This window comes from Quercus robur, chromosome 5 (assembly GCF_932294415.1).
Source record: "Quercus robur chromosome 5, dhQueRobu3.1, whole genome shotgun sequence".
Lineage (NCBI taxonomy): Eukaryota > Viridiplantae > Streptophyta > Magnoliopsida > Fagales > Fagaceae > Quercus > Quercus robur.
This window is the reverse complement of record NC_065538.1, coordinates 4,013,120-4,033,374: the sequence shown is the minus strand read 5'-3', so window position 1 is coordinate 4,033,374 and position 20,255 is coordinate 4,013,120. Positions and strand designations below refer to the sequence as shown.

The window sequence follows — 20,255 nt, the reverse complement described above, 5'->3', positions numbered from 1 at the left end:
TGTCCAAATACACTAAAAACATGACTTCAAGTCACGAGTTTTAAAATAAAAACATGACAAGCTCATTTGATTAGAGAGGTAGAAAAGTGGAGAGATAAAAAAACATATTTGTTTGTTTGAAAAGAAAAAAAAAAGAATAGAAAATAAAGTTGGTATAAATTTACAATTATATCCTTATTAAATAATAAAAAAAAAAGAACAAATATTTTTTAAAAAAAATATTATGTATGTACACTTCAATTATTTATTTATTTATTATTTTTTAAAAGAGAGCGCAAACCAAAGGATCCAAAAAAAAGGACACGGATTTCCTCCAAACAGGTTTGGAGGAAATCCTACAAACATGGACAGCTGTCACTTAAAAATCCAGACACATAAGCTTGGGGTCATGTGCGTTTAACTGAAGACCTGTTAACCCTAACAGTGTTAGCCTCTGTTTCTTCTCAAACACACACAGCCTCATGCCTCTCTCCCATCTCCTCTTTATTTTCTCAGCAAACTCAGACCGGCAAGGAATTCCAGCCGCCGATCTCACCAGACCAATTGGACAACCCCTCACTCTCTCTCTCTCCTCAAACTCCTCAAACTTGAGTATCAACCTTCTCACCTCTGTTTTTCTCAGAACCTCAGACCGACAAGAGAATCTGGCCGCCCACTGCACATGGCCAGCCTCTCTCTTTCTATTCAAACCCGCCTCTCTCCTTTCTCTTTCTTTCTTAGCCCTTTTCCCAAACCAGCAAGAGAATCCGGCCACCCACTGCACACGCCGTTCCTCTGCCGATTCCGCCCCATCCCTTCTCTCAATCCGTTAACAGCCTTCTCTCTCTTTGCCATTCCCATCCCCCACCCATCTCTTCACCGCAAAGGACCACCGATCCTACCACCCATCAATATATTTCAGTCATTATCACACGAATATAATAAACTCTCATAAACAACCCCCAAAAAAAAAAAAAAAAAAAATACATTCACATTTAGTAGATTAGCATTGAATTTCATTTTTATAGACTCATCATCATCATCATCACAAAATAAATAAAAATAATTAGAGCAAGAAAGACAATACAGGTAGTGATTTGCCAGTTCAACCACAGCGAATCAAGAAAAACAAAACACAAACATTGAAGATCAAAAACATCAAAATCAGTCGCAATTGCAGACAAAAAAAGCTTTCCACCACAAAAATTAAATTCAAGAGCCTTCATTTGGACTGAGACAGCAAGAGAACTTTACCATTTAACCAGCGAGAAAACATTGGAAAATTCCACCGATTGAGTCAAAAGGAAGCTTCGCTTTTTCTCTCTCTCTCTCTCTCTTTCTCTCACCTGAGACAAAAAATGCAGAAATGACCTCTGCTTTGTCTCTTTGCCTTCTTTGCTTTCTTTTTCTTTTTCTTTTTTTGATTGAAATTGAATTGTCTATTTGCTTTTCTTTTGCTTTCTCTGTGCTTTTTCGTTGTTTTGGAAGTGGTGGTGAGATCGGCGGCTGCCGCATGTGGCCGCCGTCCATTCTGCCTCACAAGGTCTTGCCGGTCAGAACCTCAGGTTGAGACACAGGTTTGAGGAGAGAGAGAGTGAGGGGCTGTCCAGTTGGTCCGGTGAGATCGGCGGCTGGAATTCCTTACCGGTTTGAGTTTGCTGAGAAAACAAAGAGGAGATGGGAGAGAAGCGTGAGGCTGTGTGTGTTTGAGAAGAAACAGAGGCTAACACTGTTAGGGTTAACAGGTCTTCAGTTAAAATGGGTCATGTGCATTGCACATGACCCCAAGCTTATGTGTCTGAATCTTTAAGTGACAGCTGCCCATGTTTGTAGGATTTCCTCCAAACAGGTTTGGAGGAAATCCGTGTCCCAAAAAAAATGAGTGAAAAAAGTTCAAAAAAAGAAAAATACTAAAGAAGAAAACTTAAAAAAAAAAAAAAAAAAAAAAAAAAAAAAAAAAGGGTTTGTGGGGAAAGAAAAAGGCCAAAGAAGAAATTCTAACAGACCCATGTGGAACGTGCACATGGGCTTTTAAGGTTCTTTCTCTTCAGTTTTGCACTCTAATTTTCTTTCCATTTTGAGAAAAAAATATTTTAGTAAACTTAAAGATAAAATACTTGAGTCTCACTAATTTTTCAATCTCTTTTCTTCATCTAAATACTTTCACAACTTATTTTCTCTCCCATTTCTTTTTTCATCAACTGTAAAATCCACCAAACTTTGGGACGATAGAAAATTGAGAAATGATAAAAAAAAAAAAGTAGGAGGATTGAAAATATTTAATTTTTTTTTCATATGTGTGTAGTTAGGAAGATGGAAAAGTGAAAAGATAAAAAAACTCATTTATTTAGTTGAAAAAATAAATAAGATAATAGAAAATAAAGTTGGTATAAATTTAATTATGTCACTATTTAATAATAAAAAAAGTAACACATTTTTTTTAATTAAAAGATTATGTTTGAATACTTCAAAAAATTTTAATTAAAAAGAAAAAGCTCAAGCTAGAGGATCCAAAACATATGAAAAAAAAAAAAACCCGAAACGCATAGTACAAGAAGAAGACAAAAATCTCGTAAAAAAATAAATAAAAAGACAAAAACAAAAGAAGTAAAAAATAAAATAAAATAAAAAAATAAAAAGCCAAAGGTGAAAGTCTGACAAACCCATGTGCACGATGCTTTCTTTCAATATTCCTATCTTCTCATTTTTCGGGATAAAAAAAATTTTGTTGTGCTCAGGAGTAAACATTTGATCGGGACACTAATTTTTCACTCTTTTTCCTCCAATCAAATGCCCACAAATTTTATTTTTTCTTCCCAAAAATCCAACTAGTCAAACTGATCCTTAAAGTCACATTTTTAGTGTATTTTTATAGTGTAAAACCCACTTGTGTATATTAGCATGATTAATATTATAATTACAAATTATTTTACAATATTTTTACAAAGTATTAATGCGACGAATTTTTATAAGTTCTCATCTAAACTTGTCACTAACATCACTTTTTTACTTATCAATAACAACTTATTACAACAAGTGTTTGTAAAATAGTAGGTGACTTTAGCATTTTTCCTTTTTAAGCATTAGTATCCGATTTTTATAAATTATCTCATTTTACCATCTCAAAAATTATTTAATCTATTATACCATATCATTTTCCAACACACTTAACATCTTAACTTTTATCTTCCTTTACACCATATAATACTATATCTAAATAATAAAATATATAACCCAAAACAATAAAAAATAGTATTTAGGAAGAGAGAGAAATAGGAAGATGCTTTTAAGGTGAATGAGTAAAAAGCATTATTAAAATTTTGCAAGTGAGCTATACTGTCTTCGTAAATTTACATTAGTACCGTAATACAATTGCAAATTTTACAATTACAAGATCAGGTAATGGTTTTTTTTTTTTTTTTTTTTGTACTTTGATGTTAAAATATAGCATATTATAGCATATACAAGACCGGGTACAGACCCTTAACCCTTAGAGCATTAGAATCCAGTTTCTAACAAATATTCCATTTTTCAATTTCAAAATCTACTTTATCTATTATATATTACCATTTTACAATACAGTCAACGTCTCATCTTTTATATTTCATATCAAAACCATCACTATTTTTTTACTTATTCTTTTTTCTCTCTCGCCCTTTATGACCTTTTTCTCTCTTCCTCTCCATCTCTCTCACTCTCTTTTCACTCTGTGAAACCCAGCAACATGGCTCATCACACCTACTAACACATAGCACAAACACAGCCACGTACCCAAATCCAAAATAACCAAAATCTAAAAAAAAAAATAAAGACCAAAAAAAAATATTTTGCATAAACTCATCAATCCACCACCATCAAACCCCCACTACCATCACCAAATTGCAAATACTCACACCATTAAACACCCACCACCACCACCAATACCCACAACCAAAACACACACCACTGAAAATTATCCACCACCATCACCAAATTGCAAATACCCACCACCATCACAAGACCCACTACCATTAAACAACCACCACCACCAATACTCACAACCAAAACACCCACCACAAAATTCCCAACACCAAACACCCAAAAATATAGCAAATACCCACAAGATCAAATATAGAGAGGTGAAGATCTGAGTGATAGAGGAGAGAGAGGCGAGTCTGATCGCCACCGCCAAGCTCTTGCCTTTCTCCTCAAACTTGCCGTTGGCTACTAGAGAGAGAGAGAGAGAGAGAGTGTGACGAAGAGAGTTTGAAAGACACAGAAGAGATCTTTGGGTTGGTTGTCGAGAGAAATAAAGAGAGAGAAGAAAAATCAGAAACAGTAAGAGAGAAAGAAGAGAGAGACAGTAAACACTAGTATCAACTCTGGTTATTAAAAGAAAGAGAACCCAACTCACCCCAAAAAAAAAAAAAAGGAAAAAAAGAAAGAAAATGCAGCACCCAATGGCCCCTGAGGATCCTGCAATTATTTCCCTGATCCTTTATTGCATTTGTTTAAAATTATCTCCCGACCTCTTCTTTGCGATCCCTCTTATCGGAGTATTCATTTTTATCATAAACTCAAATTATGTCCCATTTCTCCTATCAAAAATAAAAAAAGATGTCCCATTTCAGTTCTTAGAACACGAGGTCAAGTGGATTCGACGAGAACTTAGATTATTGCATGCTCTTTCAGAAGATGTAAGAGGTGTTTCGAAATCTGGGGAAGAAATCAATATGATAGCCAGTCAGCTCTGGGACTCAGAAATCAACCCGGAAATTAAATTACTAAATCGAACTGAGGCAGGCTGGATAGAGCGTACTGATGATTTGGCATTCCTTGCAGCGAGTGTTTTTAAGAGGTTTCAGGTGTACAATGAGAGGAGACATTTTGGCAAATGGTATTTTTTGAGTCATAACCATTATGCCCTTTTCGATGAGATGAAGCGGATCGAGAAGGAAATAAAAGCTCACCTTAAGGAAACGGCTGGCATCTGTGGAGCATTGGAGAGATCAACGGCTCATATTCAAAGCCTGCAGGACAGACCCACGTCTACCAGTTTTAAGAAGCCAGCAGCTGCGTTGATTTCCTCCATTCCAAAGAAAGAAAATGAAAAACGGCATTCAGTGGATGGAATGGAAGAGAAAATACAGCTAATCGAATTGCAACTGTCGTTACTCCTTGCTTTCTTGAGAGATTTAGAAGGGCTCGATTTTCAAAGTGAAACGGAAAAGGCCTGGGTGGAGGAAGCCGTCGAGATCATTGAGGAAGCACAGTATGCTATCGAGACGTTCATACAAACAACAGAGAGGCATAAGCTTACGGAGGATATAAATGATGGGTTTTTGGAGCTCCTCAATCGAAAGGAAAGGTATTGTTTAAAATTTAACAGAAGATATCCATCAAAATCTGTTACTCGCACAGTTGTTTCACATGTGAAAGTCAATAAAGATAACTGGCTCGATCAGATGCAAAATTGCTTGTCTGGAGAATATCATCAAGTCCAAAGGCTGTGTGATCAGTTGGAGAAAATGGATCGCCTTTTTGAAGAAGCAAATGCAATTGAAGGCGTAGATAATTTCAGAACGGCCTGTTTGGAACAAATGAACGAAACTGCTAAAAATGCGGAGCAAACCTTAGAAACCTATATACAAACTGAAAAAGAAGAAATTTTGAACTACTTATTCGGTAATATAATGGAGAATTTTCTTGAATATTCTGCAATAGGCTTATTTTTTCCTGGAGATAACAGTATTTTTTTTTTTTTTTTTTTTTTTGACTGATAGATGACAGAAAATCTGAGAGAGCACAGGCGGCAAAGCTTTCTGAGGAAAATGATCGAATGAGTAAAGTTATCTATGTTCTTCAAAGAAGCATCAATTTATATCGCATTGAAATAAGGAAAGAGTCAACCTCGGTAGTAGGTTTGGAAGAAGACATACATGGATTGATCTCAAGATTAACCATCGACGAAAAACCAATTGTTTCCATTGTGGGAATGAGAGGCATCGGGAAGACAACACTGGCAAAGAAGGTTTACAACCATGGAGCCACAAACTAAATGACCTTTTGTGATAGAAATTAATTAATTAATTAGTCAAGTTATTAATTAATCAATTTATCATGCAAACGCGTCGTAGTACAAACAAATCACCAATAAACTAATAATACAGCGGAAAATAAATAACACGGTGATTTGTTTACAAATAGGGAAAACCTAACGACAAAAACCCCATCGGGTGATTTTCAAGTCACCACTTCCGAAACTCCACTATTATCACAACAAGCAGTTACAAGTAAAGGAATCCCAAGTACCTTACCAACTTACAGTTGAACCCTTACCTTAATACCCAATTGGACTTGTTCTGTAGTAACAGTTCCCCTTTCTGATGCATGACTCCCAAGTACGTGACTAACCAGTTGCGCGGATCCCAGTACGCGACTTCAATCACCAACTAAGAAGATTGTTGGTTGTAAAGTTCTTCAGTTCATCCACACGATGAAGATCAAGAAGATGCTTGGTCACAAAACCCTACGGTGCACATACACAGCAACTTCTTTAAGAGAAAGAAAAGAACTAGGGCAAGAACTTCATCTCCGGTCACAATTTGCTTGAACAAAATTTGCTCAAAACTTGTGCAACTTGTGAACTGTTTGACGGCCCTTAAAACAATCATTTTATATGTCTAGGGTTAGGAGAAAAAAAAGCCCAAAGACATATTCACGGATTCCAAGAAAATCATATTTGAATTCTAAAAATCTTAAATCTCGACAAATAGAAGGTGTCAAGCAGCTGTTGAGAAGGTGTCGAGCACACCGAACTTTGAACAGCTTTTTTTAAGCTCGATAAATGCAGCTGTTGAGCTTTAAAGAATTTGCACTATCAACTTGATTTCTTGAATAGACTTGAAGGCTTCAATACTTGATCTTGAAACATGGTTTCCTGAAGTATTTAAACACACCCTAAATCTACCTAAATACAAGTAAAATGCATTTTGTCAAAAGATAAGCCAATTACATAACATCATGACATATGTTCTTAACATGTGAAACACATACGTCCTAACAATCTCCCCTTTTGGCAATCCGTGACAAAACCACAACAAAAAAATGAACATATGAGAAAAGTCATAAAACACTCAACTCATATTCACTTGTTGAATATAATAAAATTTATCCTAACACAAACTCTTGAAAACTTTGCAAGAAGAGAGTTTATGGCAAGTAGACTTTGACAACCTGTATTTCTAAAACACTTTAAACAAAACTCATCAAGGCATCTTGTATGAAGCAGAAATAATAGATTGCATACAAATATAAGAAACATGTGTATTAAGGGAGAAAAGAAAACAACACATGAAAGGGTAGGTGAAAGAAAAACATACATCAATATAAAGAAAGAGATAAGTACAATGTATGTCTATAAATGGTCTCAAGACCTCATGTACAAAAGTAATGTATCTAAAAAGAAGGAAAAGAAAAGATACATACTATCCTCACTACATCCCTCAAATGATCATATGAACACTCCCCCTAACAAAATGGTCCTATACTAACTCTCCCCCTAAGAATGACTACTCTCATATCCAAAACTACTCCCCTTTTTTTGTCACGAGTGACAAAGGGTAAGAGTGTCAAGTAGACATCTCATCGGTAGAGCTAGCATCTCCATCAGCATCATCTGAAGCATCATCGTCATCACCATCATCATCATCCTCATCCTCAGAATCAGAAATCATGGGAGAAGGTGGTAAAGGAGTAGCCTCAGGAGCAAAACCACCCATGGACGCCTGTCACCGTGCAATACGACCGACACGAACGTTCACCTGATACAATTTCGTAGAGAGTGTATGTAGGTGAGCATCCATGCACTGCAGCTGCGCCATGATGTCTTCTAAAGTCACATCGCCCGAAGAAGATGGAGGAGCGGATGTGGATGGAGCTGAACGAGAGGAAGGAGCTACTGAATCCGACTGTCGTGATCGAAGCTGGGCCTTACTACGTTTAACGGTAGCGTAATCTATGGCACACATAATGGTGAAATGATCGAAAGAGGGAAAACGAACGGAAAAATGACGTAAGATCCTCGTTATAGCGGAAGGAAAGATGAGCTTATCACGGGATGCCGAATCTAGATGAACATCTATAATAGACAGAATGAAATGAGAAGGGAAATCTATAGTAAGATGCTCAAGAAGAGATAACAAAAATCGAGCACGAGGCTCTGTAATGGAGTTATAGTGAGAGAGTGGATGCAAAACAAAGGTCATCACCATGTTCATGAATCTAAGACCTTTAGCAAAAGGTCGACATAGTGTAAACAGACGCTCACCCCAAGTAGAAGGGCGCACACAAAAAGCAGACATGAGTTCATCCCTGGACATAGTCCTCAGACGCTCACAACTAGGATAGTCAGGAAACTCTATCCTAAGGGCCCGAAGCACATCCGCAACAAATTACGGTGTGATAAGAATACGCATACCTCGAACGCGAGTGAAGAAAAGAGGTACTGACCGATCAATCCTGTGCATGTTGGAGTAAAACTCCTAGATAAGCACGAGAGGGCAGGTGACCAGGACGTCACATAGTGACTCCCATCCTCTACTGTGAATGACAGAGGGAAGGTCGGTGTCGGCAAAGTCCGACAGAACGACTTGGCGTTCCGAATGAATGTCTTATTTAAAAAAGTTCTCCGAAAATGCCTTGAAAGCATCATCATCACAAAACCGGATATGAGATAGAATAGGATCAGATGATGAAGAAGCTCCGGAACGAAGAGGGTTCCGAGCTGGAGTGGATTTATGCCTATGTGTCATAGACACAACTAACGTAAATAGAAAGAGAGGGAGAGAAAAGAAAGACAATCAAAAAAGTCCCAAGCAATTTCAAATATAGCAATTATATTAAAAAGAGAGTATGTATACATGGGAAATGAATGAACATGTGACATGTAAAAGAAATTACATCATGGGCTCAACCCAATCCAAACCTATCAGCACACAAACAGATAGCACACATCTAAATGCATGACAATACCATTATAATGCTAATGTGATGCAATGTATGAGGTTTTAAACTCATTTAAGTGAAAACCCATCCCAAAATTTCAATAATAACTCATCAATTTTGAAATCCCCAAAATTTTTCAAAAACCCCAAAACCTAGGTTTCAAAACATGAAATGCATGAATGTGAAAGGATTAGAAGCTTACCAAGTAAAGAAATTCTTGTAAAAGCTTGAAGAATCCTTGAGGAACAGTTAAGGGAGTGAGAAGAGAGATATTGGGAGAGAAATTAGAGACGTATCAAGAGAGAGATCAAGTGAAATGAGTTCCGGATCGCACAGGGAGTTTAAATAGTGCTAGCAGTAAATCTCAACAGATGCAGGTATCGAGAGGTATCGAGATATCTGTCAGGAGGTGTCGAGAAAAATGGTCGTCGACAGCTAAGGTATCGAGGAGGTGTCGAGGAACAACTCAGCAAAACCAAGAACAGAAGCTCGATCAATCCACCAAGTGTCGAGAAGCTATCGAGGATGCAGAACCATTCTCGATTGATCCACCAGGTATCAAGAAGCTATCGGGATTGCGATTAGAAAAAGCTGAAGAAGCTCAACAGATAGCAAGGTATCGAGGAGGTATCGAGGAGGTGTCGAGCCAACATTTAAAACCAGTTTTTCGAGATGAGAAAAACATAGACATGAATGCAATCCAACATGCAACTCAACCAACGATCCAATCAACATATTTAGCTCTCAAAATCATCTCTCAATAAAAATTTTAAGCACATGGATCTTCAAAAAGAAACGCACACACACACTAAACAAGTCTAACCAATTTATATTTTAAAAGCAAGTCAAGACAGTTTAGTGAGCATACATTAACACATGTAAAACCTTGTGATGGCCAAATCACATTGTACTTGCACATGCATCAAGAATAGCAAAGAATATTGCGTGTTGTGTATGAAAAATATCGCAAGATTGCATAAGTGTATACATGTTATGACAATTTGAGATATGAGAAAATCACTTTAACTCACACACAATCATAACTGCTTGATAGGGACTATCACCTTTGAGGTACATCCTATAACTCCCACATCTCCTAGAATATGCACTTGTAATCAAATTTAAAGCATTTTTGATCTTTTTGCTTTTGATTTTTTTTTTCTTTGCATATTTTTCTTTTAAGCATATCATGCATGGGCATATTAGAAAGAGAGAAGAAATACCTAATGATATTTGACATTCCAATTTTGCTATGTCTAAGCACACAAATGTTATTGACACTACACTTTTGCTATGCCGAAGCATACAGGTGTCATATTATGATTGACGGGCAACAGTGGTGAGATGGTTATTTATGCATTTTTCTTAGGATTTTCTAGTCCTTCCCATCAAAAAGAGTGATATGAGTGTTAAGTATAAGAGACAACTTAATCTTACTCATCACAAATACGAGCCACAAAGCTCACTTGCTTAGTTGTGCATAGAGATGCTCATCTAAGTTACAAATGATACAAAGTTTAGAAGACTTTGTTTCAATGGCCATCCAAGGTACACAAGTACTAATGTACACAAAACACACACTATTTTTGTATTTTTTTGACTTTTCAATTTTTTTTTTTTTATATGAAAAACAAAATAAAGCAAAACTGAAAAATAACCAAACAAAAACATGTTAAACAACCAAAGCATAAAAACTAGATGCAGATGCATGAGGAAGAAAGAAAAAGAGAAGAAGATCATCCCATGGAGATAACACCAATATTTTGACGAAGGAATTCGAAGCGTTTACTGTAAAGAGGTTTGGTAAACAGGTCAGCCTTCTGATCATCGGTGTGAATAAACTCAAGAGTGAGAGTACCATCTTCGACAAGCTCCCTAATGAAGTGATGTCGAATCTCTATGTGTTTGGTTCTAGAATGTTGAACTGAATTCTTAGAGATGTTAATGGCACTGGTATTGTCATAATAAATAGTGAGATGTTCTTGGCAGATTTCATAATCATAGAGGAGTTTTTGCATCCATAGGAGTTGGGTGCAACAACTACCAGCAGCAATGTACTCAGCTTCTGTAGTGGATAATGAGATGGAGTTCTGCTTTTTACTCATCCAAGAGACAAAATTATTACCCACGTAGAAACAACCCCCTGAAGTACTTTTTCTATCATCAGCATTCCCAGCACAATCAGCATCAGACTACCCAGCTAGGACATCACTTGTGTCCTTGCTGTACCACACACCAAACTCAGCAGTGGTTTTGACATACTTTATGATTCTCTTTAAAGCAGTCATATGGGACTCTTTGGGATTAGCCTAATATCTAGCACATACTCCAACATTGTAGCTACTGTCAGGTCTACTAACAGTAAGGTAAAGAAGACTACCTATCATGCTTCTATATAGAGAAGGATGAACACTTTTACCTAACAAGTCAACAGTGAGTTTAACATTTAGGCTCATAGTGGTTCTGACAAAACTAGCAGATTCTAGACCAAACTTTTTCACAAGATTCTTAGCATATTTAGATTGAGATAGGAATATACCTGAATCTTATTGACGAATCTGCAACCCAAGGAAGTGAGTTAGCTCTCCAATCATGCTCATCTCAAACTCGGCCCAAACTCGGCCTGCATGAGTTTTGAGAAAACATGAGCAAGTTCATCCTTAGTCGATCCAAAGATGATGTCATCAACATAGACTTGGGCAACTATCAACTCGCCATCTTCTCTTTTGATGAAAAGAGTCTGATCAGTCTTTCCTTTTGTGAACCCATGTGACACTAAGTATTGTGTAAGCCGATCATACCAAGCTCTGGGGGCTTGCTTTAACCCATAGAGTGCCTTCTTATGTACAATATATGATTTGGAAAGTGTGAATCAATAAATCCTTTTGGTTGAGCCACATAAACGTCTTCTTTGAGCAATCCATTTAAGAAAGCAGTCTTCATATCCATCTAATAAAACTTGAACTTTAATTGACAAGCCAGTGCGAGGAGAATTTTGATGGACTCCATACGAGCAACCGGAGCAAATGTTTCATCATAATCTACTCCTTCCATTTGCGAGTATCCTTGAGCTACAAGCCGAGCCTTGTTACGGATCACATTGCCCTCCTTTTGAGACTCGAAAGTCTTAAAGAGAGATCTGTCCCCAGTCATGTGTCTTGAGCAATCGCTGTCAAGATATCATAAACATGTGTCCACAACTTTAAATGCAGATTTCATCATAAAACACACTTCATGTTTAGATGACAGATTAGTGGGAATGGTGCTTTCTCTCATCTGCTTTTTTTGAGCTAAGCCTTTAACTTTCACTCTTCTCAGACAAACTCCTTTGCACATTTTCATTATGAGATAGTCTAGTTTCTTCTTAGCCAAACTGAGATCTTTTTCAATAGTCATTGTAAGAGAATTCAAATAACTTTTAGACTTGTATTTTCTGAAACACTCAACTAAAAAGATATTAGAAAAACAAGATGTATTTGAAAACAAAGATCTCTTCAAGCCAGTTACAGCCATGACAACAGGGGTCAATGGATCAACACAACAAAGATTAAACCCTAATTAGAGTATGCCTGCTCTGATACCACTTGATAGGCCACAAACTAAATGACCCCTTATGATAGAAATTAATTAATTAATTTGTCAAGTTATTAATTAATCAATTTATCATGCAAACGCGTGGTAACACAAACAAATTACTAATAAACTAATAATGCAGCGAAAAATAAATAACACGATGATTTGTTTACGAATGGGAAAAACCTAACGGCAAAAATCCCACCAGGTGATTTTTAGGTCACGACTCCTAAAACTCCACTATTATCACAACAAGCGGTTACAAGTAAAGGAATCTCAAGTATCTTACCAACCTATAGTTGAACTCTTACCCCAATACCCAATTGGACTTGTTCTGTAGTAACAGTTCCCCTTTCTGATGCACAACTCCCAAGTTTGTGACTAACCAGTTACGCGGATCCAGTACGCGACTTCAATCACCAACTAAGAAGATTGTTGGTTGCAAAATTCTTCAGTTCATCCACACGATGAAGATCAAGAAAATGCTTGGTCACAAAACCCTACAGTGCACATACACAACAACTTCTTCAAGAGAAAGAGATAAACTAAGGTAAGAACTTCGTCTCCAGTCACAATTTGCTTGAACAGAGTTTGTTCAAAGTTTGTGTAACTTGTGAACTGTTTGATGGCCCTTAAAACAATCATTTTATATGTCTAGGGTTAGGAGAAAAGAAAGCCCAAAAACATATTCACGAATCCCAAGAAAATCATATTTGAATTCTGAAAATCTTAAACCTCGACAAATAGGAAGTGTCGAGCAGCTGTCGAGAAAGTGTTGAGCACACCGAACTTTGAACAGCTTTCTTAAGCTCGATAGATGCAGCTATCGAGCTTTAAAGAATTTGCACTATCAACTTGATTTCTTGAACAGACTTGAAGGTTTCAATACTTGATCTTGAAACATGGTTTCTTGAAGTATTTAAACACACCCGAAATCTACCCAAATGCAAGTAAAATGCGTTTTGTCAAAGGATAAGCCAATTACATAACATCATGACATATGTTCTTAACATGTAAAACACATATATCCTAGGAGATTCTAACATTTTACCCTTAATTTTAAAAAAAATTGACAATATGCTCCTGTTTGCAAATTATATAGGGGTGTACCCCTGTTTCGATACTTGATTACCCTAAAATCGAGTTCAATTAAATACTCGATTCGTAGAAAATTGAGTTATGCCCGATCAGACTTTAAAAAAAATAAATAAATAAAAAATAAAAAAAATAAAAATTGCATGGAACTCGACTGTCAGGAAATTGAGTTCCATGCAAAAAAAATTTTATAAGTGTGATCGCCCCATATTCAGGGAGCCCAATAGTGGTGTTTTTAAGCCCTATAGTAACGTTTTAAAGCTCTATAGCGGCGTTTTCATGCAAATTTTTTTATAAGTGTGATTGCCCCCATATTCAGGGAGCCCTATAGTGGCGTTTTTAAACCCTATAGTAACATTTTAAAGTCCTATAGCGGCGTTTTCCTGCAAATTATTTTTTATAAATGTGATCGCCCTGTGGTTCAGGGAGCCTATTGTGGTGTTTTTAAGCTCTATAGTGACATTTTAAAGCCCTATAGCAGCGTTTTGGAACTCGACTTCCCTAAAATCGAGTTCCATGCTTTTTTTTTTTTTTTTTATTGGACATAACTCGATTTTCTACGAATCAAGTATTTCATTAAAACTCGATTTTATGGTAATCGAGTATCAAAACAGAGACATATCCCTATATAGTTTCAAAATAGAGGTATATTGCTAAATTTTTTAAAAATTAAGGGCAAAAGGCTAGAATTCCCTATATCCTAACACCCTTCACCCTTAGAGCATTATAATCTAGTTTCTAACAAATATTCCATTTTTCAATCTCAAAACCTATTTTATCTATTAAATAATACTGTTTTACACTACACTTAACGTATCTTTTATATTTCATATCAAAATCAACTATTTTTTTCTTTTTTCTTTTTTCTCTCTCTCCCTTTTTGACCTTTTTCTCTCTCCCTCACCATCTCTCTGCTCTTTTCACTTTGTGAAACCTAGCAACATGGCTCATCACACCTACTAACACATAGCACAAACACAGCCACATACCCAAACCCAAAAGACCCAAAATCTAAAGAAGAATATATATTTTTTGCATAAACTCATCAATCCACCACCATCAAACACCCACTACCATCACCAAATTGCAAATACTCACACCATTAAACACCCACCACCACCAATACCCACAACCAAAACACCCACCACCACCACCACTGAAAATTATCCACCACCATCACCAAATTGCAAATACCCACCACCATCACAAGACCCACTACCATTAAACAACCACCACCACAAGACCACCACCAATACTCAACCAAAACACCCACCACAAAATTCCCAGCACCAAACACCCAAAATTATAGCAAATACCCACAAGATCAAATATAGAGAGGTGAAGATTTGAGTGATAGAGGAGAGAGAGGTGAGTCTGATCGCCACCGCCAAGCTCTTGCCTTTCTCCTGTGATGAAGAGAGTTTGAAAGAAAGAGAAGAGATCTTTGGCTTGGTTGTTGAGAGAAATAAGAGAGAGAAGAAAAATCAGAAATAGGAAGAGAGAAAGAAGAGAGAGACAGTAAAAACTAGTATCAACTCTGGTTATTAAAAGAAAGAGCACCCAATTCACCAAAAAGGGGGGGGTGGTGTTGGTTGTGGAAGAGTAGAAGAGAGCAGCACCCAATGGATCAGCACACAATGGATTATGCAATTATTTCCCTGATCCCTTATTGCATTTGTTTAAAATTATCTCCCAACCTCTTCTTTGCGATCCCTCTTATCGGAGTATTCATTTCAATCATGGGCTTAGATTATGTCCCATTTCATTTATTAGAACCCGAGGGCAAGTGGATTCGACGAGAACTTAGATTATTGCGTGCTCTTTCAGAAGATGTAAAAGGTGTTTTGAAATCTAGGGCAGAAATCGATATGATAGCCAGTCAGCTGTGGGACTCGGAAATCAACCCGGAAATGACTGAATTACTAAATCCAACTGAGGCAGACTGGATTGCGCGTGCTGATGACTTGGCATTCCCTGCAGATATTTTGTTAAAGGGGTTTCGGGGGTGCAATGAGAGGAGACAGTTTGACAAATGGTATTTTCTGAGGAATAACCATCGTGAGCTTTTGGATGAGATGAAGCAGATCAAGAAGGAAATAGAAGCTCACCTTAAGGAAAAATCTATGGTTGACATCTGTGGAACATTGGAGAGATCAAGGGCTCACATTCAAAGCCTGCAGGACAAACTCGAGTCTACCAGTTTTAAGAAGCAAGATTGCGCAGCAGCTGCGTTGATTTCCTCCATTTTAAAGAAAGAAAATAAAAACCGGCATTCAGTGGATGGAATGGATGAGAAAATACAGCTAATCGAATTGCGACTGTCGTTTCTCCTTGCTTTCTTGAGAGATTTAGAAGGAATCGATTTTCAAAGTGAAACGGAAAAGGCCTGGGTAGAAGAAGCCAGCGAGATCATTGATGAAGCACAGTGTGCTATCAAGACGTTCATACAAAGACCAGAGAGACGGTTTTTGGCTTTCACTAATGGGATGGCGCCGAGGCATAAGCATATGGAGTATATAAAGGATGGGCTTTCTGAGCTCCTCAATCGAAAGGAAAGGTATTGTCTAAAATTTACCAGAAGAGATCCATCAAAATCTGTTACTCGATCCCCACATCAGAAGGAAATTCAGATCAGTAATCCCACAGTTGTTTCACGTGTGGAAGTCAAGAAACAATACTGGTTAGATCAGATGAAAAATAATTTGACTGGAGAATATCAAGTCAAAACGCTGTGTGATCAGTTGGAGGAAATGGATCGCCAATATGAAGCAGCAGAAGCAATTGAAGGCGTAAATTATTCCAGAAAGGCCTGGTTGGACCAAATGAAGAAAACTGTTACAAAAGCGGAGAAAACCATAGTAGCCTATATACAAACTACTGAAGAAGAAAGAAAGAAAGAAGGCACTAATATTTTGAACTCCTTATTCGATAATACAACAGAGAATTTTCTTGAATATTATTCTACAATAGGTTTCATGTTTCCTGGAAATAGTAGTATATCTGAGAGAACACATGCGGCAAAGCTTTCCAAGGAAAATGAACAAATGAGTGAAGTTATCCTTGTTCTAAAAAAAAGCATCAAAGCATATCGCACTGAAATAAGGGAAGAGTCAACCTCGGTAGCAGGTTTGGAAGAAGACATACATGGATTGATCTCAAAATTAACCATCAACGAAAAACCAATTGTTTCCATTGTGGGAATGAGAGGCATCGGGAAGACAACACTGGCAAAGAAGGTTTACAACCATGGAGCCATTACGAATTATTTTAATGCCCGTGGTTGGGTCTCTCTATCTCAGAAGCCCTTTGGTAATACACTTCAGAATGAAGATGAAAAGCTGATCCTAGGAGAATTGGAAAAATTGGGGGAACAGAATGGAGGATCCTGGATCGAGAAGTTACGTCATTTCTTGGAGAAGGAAAAGAACCTTCTAGTTCTGGACAATATTAGTTCAGGGCAAGTCTGGGATACTCTAATTGATACAGCATTTCCAGCAAATGGGAGCAAAATTATGGTTACCACACGCGACAAGAGTCTAGCTTCACAAGCTGGCCAAAGCAGCACTCAGCACCAACTTCGATTAAGAACCAAAGAAGAGAGCTGGAAGCTTTTTACCCAGATGGTGCCTGAAATTCCTCCAGAATCAGAAAAAATCATTAAAGCAAAAGTTCTAGAAAGATGTGAGGGCCTGCCGCTTGCCATTTTCCGTCTTGGGTATCATTTGATAGGGAAACATGTGACAAAGGAGAATTTCTTAATGGCGCTTGAGAGCATTGAACACTACGAAAAACCATGGATAGAAGCCGTGGTACGTGAAGAATTGCCTGATCAACTGATGAAATGTATCGCATACATTAGAAAATTCCCTAGTGACTATGAAATCCCTGCAAGAAGAGTGGTCGCTTCATGGGTTGCAGAAGAGTTAGTACAACAAAGTGCAGAAGATTCCCCTGAATGTGTTGCAGAGAAGTGTTTAGCCGATTTGAAAAATTGGTACATAATTCAAGTACTGGAAAGAAAACTAGATGGGAAGATCAAGACATTTTGTTTAATTAATGCTCTGCGAGAGCACTTGTCCCAAGATGAAAGTTCAGATCAGAGGCTTGCCGATCAATTTCATGAAAGGGATGATTCTTTCAAATTTATTCATGGTGAACTCAAAGATTCCTCAGATGATTTGCAAAAATATAAAGATCTCCTTTCATATCTCTCTTTTGATCCACGAGAAGGGAATAAACCTGGAGAAGATATAGGAAACTTTTTTGACAGGGGCATTGCAACTGGGTGCTTCCGTTTGTTAAAGGTTCTTGATCTTGAACGTGTATTCAGACCAATATTGCCCAAGAGCATAGGAAATCTAAGTGCCCTGAAGTATCTGGGATTAAGGTGGACTTACCTTGAGTTCATCCCATCATCCATTGGCAACCTGAAAAACCTCATAACCTTGGACTTGAAGCATACGTATATCCGCAAACTCCCAGCTTCAATATGGAAACTGCAGAAACTTCGGCACCTATACTTGAACCAGAGTTATCGAAGTAAATTTGTGCGACCAAGTGGTACTGCACTAAAGAATCTTCAAACATTATCGGGTGTATTTGTAGATGAAGAGAGTCCTCTAAACAATGGCCTAAATAGGTCGATGAACCTTAGAAAATTGAAATTGGCCTTTCATTGGGAGTTATCAGAAAAAGGAAAAGTGGTTTTGGCAGAGTGGATTTCGCGACTGAGCCTCCTTCAATCTCTAAGGTTGAGATCAATTGGTGAAATGGGTGAACCTTCGGATCTACACCTGGAGACTTTGTTAGACCTTGAGAAACTCTCGAGCCTATATTTGTTTGGAAGGCTAAAGAAACCATCCATCATGGAAAAGCTCCCACAGAGCCTTACTGAGGTTACCCTGTCGGCTTCTCAGCTCTTAGAGAATCCAATGCTCAAATTAAGTAAACTTCGCGATCTCAGGTCACTGTGTCTTTATTCTGGTTCTTACAAGGGAACAGCCATGGTTTGCTATAGTGACGACTTTCCCCAACTTCTGGTTCTGAAACTTTGGATGCTAGATGATCTGGAAAGATGGGATGTGAAGGAAAAAGCAATGCCAAATCTCAGGGAGTTGGAAATTCGGTCCTGCAACAAATTGGAGATTCCCACAGGGCTGAAGCACTTAGATAGTCTCCAAGAATTGAAGTTGACAAATATGCCAAAAGATTTCACAACAATACAGGAAAAGAAGTGGGAAATTTGGGGCGACATTGACTACCCTCCCAGGATCACAATAGAGAACTGGTAGCTAGCTAGTCCAAGTTGAGTGGAACGTACTCAGGTATTTATGCATTCTAGTTATGTCTTTCTTTTCAATTTCGTTACTTCCGATTTAGCTGTCTCTCAAAAAAATGCTGAAAATTTTATCACTGAATTGTAACAGCTTTCATTATCATCTGTCCCTTAGTGTTGATCTGGCATTGGACAAAAGCAAGAGAGAATTGTTGGAGGATGATTATGTCAATCTTCTATTTGGATCCTCATGAGGGTACTTGTTTGAATAAATTGGAGAATTGGTTGATAAGAAGTTCTTCCAAATTTTGGTTGCTTTGTTGTTATTTGTATTTTAACTCTTTCCGGAGAATGTATCTGTTTCTCTCTCAGTGGTGAACTCTGATGTATCTTCTTGAATAATAAGTAGCTTTGTGGTTCTAGTTGTTACGTTGTTCCTATCTAGATAAATAGATGTTTTGACTGTTTCATACTTAAGTTCTTTCTTAAATGAAATGGAATTAGATACGCAAAAATGAATGATGAGAATAATATGATCAATTCATTAAAGGAGCATAATATTTTCAACTGGATCATCTTATCATCTGAAGCCAAATATGTAGTTGCATCACTTAAAAAGCTAAAAAGCTATTTTTAGCACCACAAACTTAAAAATTGGGGCTGCAACAGTGGAGGCGCATATCTAAAACTTTTAACTTTTGAGCTGCAGTGCATAGCTAAAGATAGTTGTGTACTGTAGCTCAAAGCTATACCAAAATAATAATATTTTATTTATCTTTTCAATTAAATAATATTTACTCTCATCTGTAGCACTACAGCCCGAGCACACTTCAGCTCTTCTCCCTTTCTTTTTTTTCTTTTTTTTTTTTTCCCCTCTCTTCCTCCGTGGAGAGATCAGAGATGGACAGTGCTAATGATTTCAGTGAGGATCTCGATGCCGAAACAGTGAGACTAAGCTCCGCAATGGTTGGGTTCGGTGCCGAAACGATTCGTGGGTGGTCTCAGTGCCAAAACGGTTGGTGCTCTTCTTCCCTCACCTCCACTCCGCCGTTGGGTCGTGGTTGTGCTCCGGCCTCATGGATCAAAGTGGCTTTCCATGGATTGGAGTGCTTGCTCGTGGTTGTGCTTGCTCATGGATTGGAGTGGTTATCACTCGTGGTTGTGCTTGCTCGTGGATAGGAGTGGGTTTCGGCGTACCGGTGTGGTGGGTTTCAGTTTTGGGTTGCTGGATTTTCAGGTTGCTGTGGGTTTGTTTTTGTGGTGGCTGTGGATTTATATTATTTTATTATAGGAGATATATTATTTTACTGTGATGTTTATATTATTTTATTGTGTTAAAAACTAAAAT

At 37.5% G+C, this 20,255-nt stretch overlaps 1 protein-coding gene across 2 annotated transcripts; it reads left to right on the top strand.

Annotated features, from left to right (window-relative positions):
* Positions 1–3,606: 3,606 nt before the first annotated feature.
* Positions 3,607–19,336, top strand: LOC126724887 (probable disease resistance protein RF9). Of its 2 annotated transcripts, XM_050429317.1 has the most exons (3): positions 3,607–5,643; positions 5,742–5,989; positions 16,869–19,336. In XM_050429317.1, the coding sequence occupies exons 1-3, from the start codon at positions 4,407–4,409 to the stop codon at positions 18,921–18,923; spliced, it is 3,540 nt and encodes a 1,179-aa protein (XP_050285274.1). In that variant the 5' UTR covers positions 3,607–4,406; the 3' UTR covers positions 18,924–19,336. The 2 variants fall into 2 exon arrangements, with proteins under 2 accessions (XP_050285274.1, XP_050285273.1); XM_050429316.1 differs by lacking the exons at positions 3,607–5,643; positions 5,742–5,989 and having other exon boundaries at positions 14,537–18,956; positions 19,059–19,336.
* Positions 19,337–20,255: the final 919 nt, after the last annotated feature.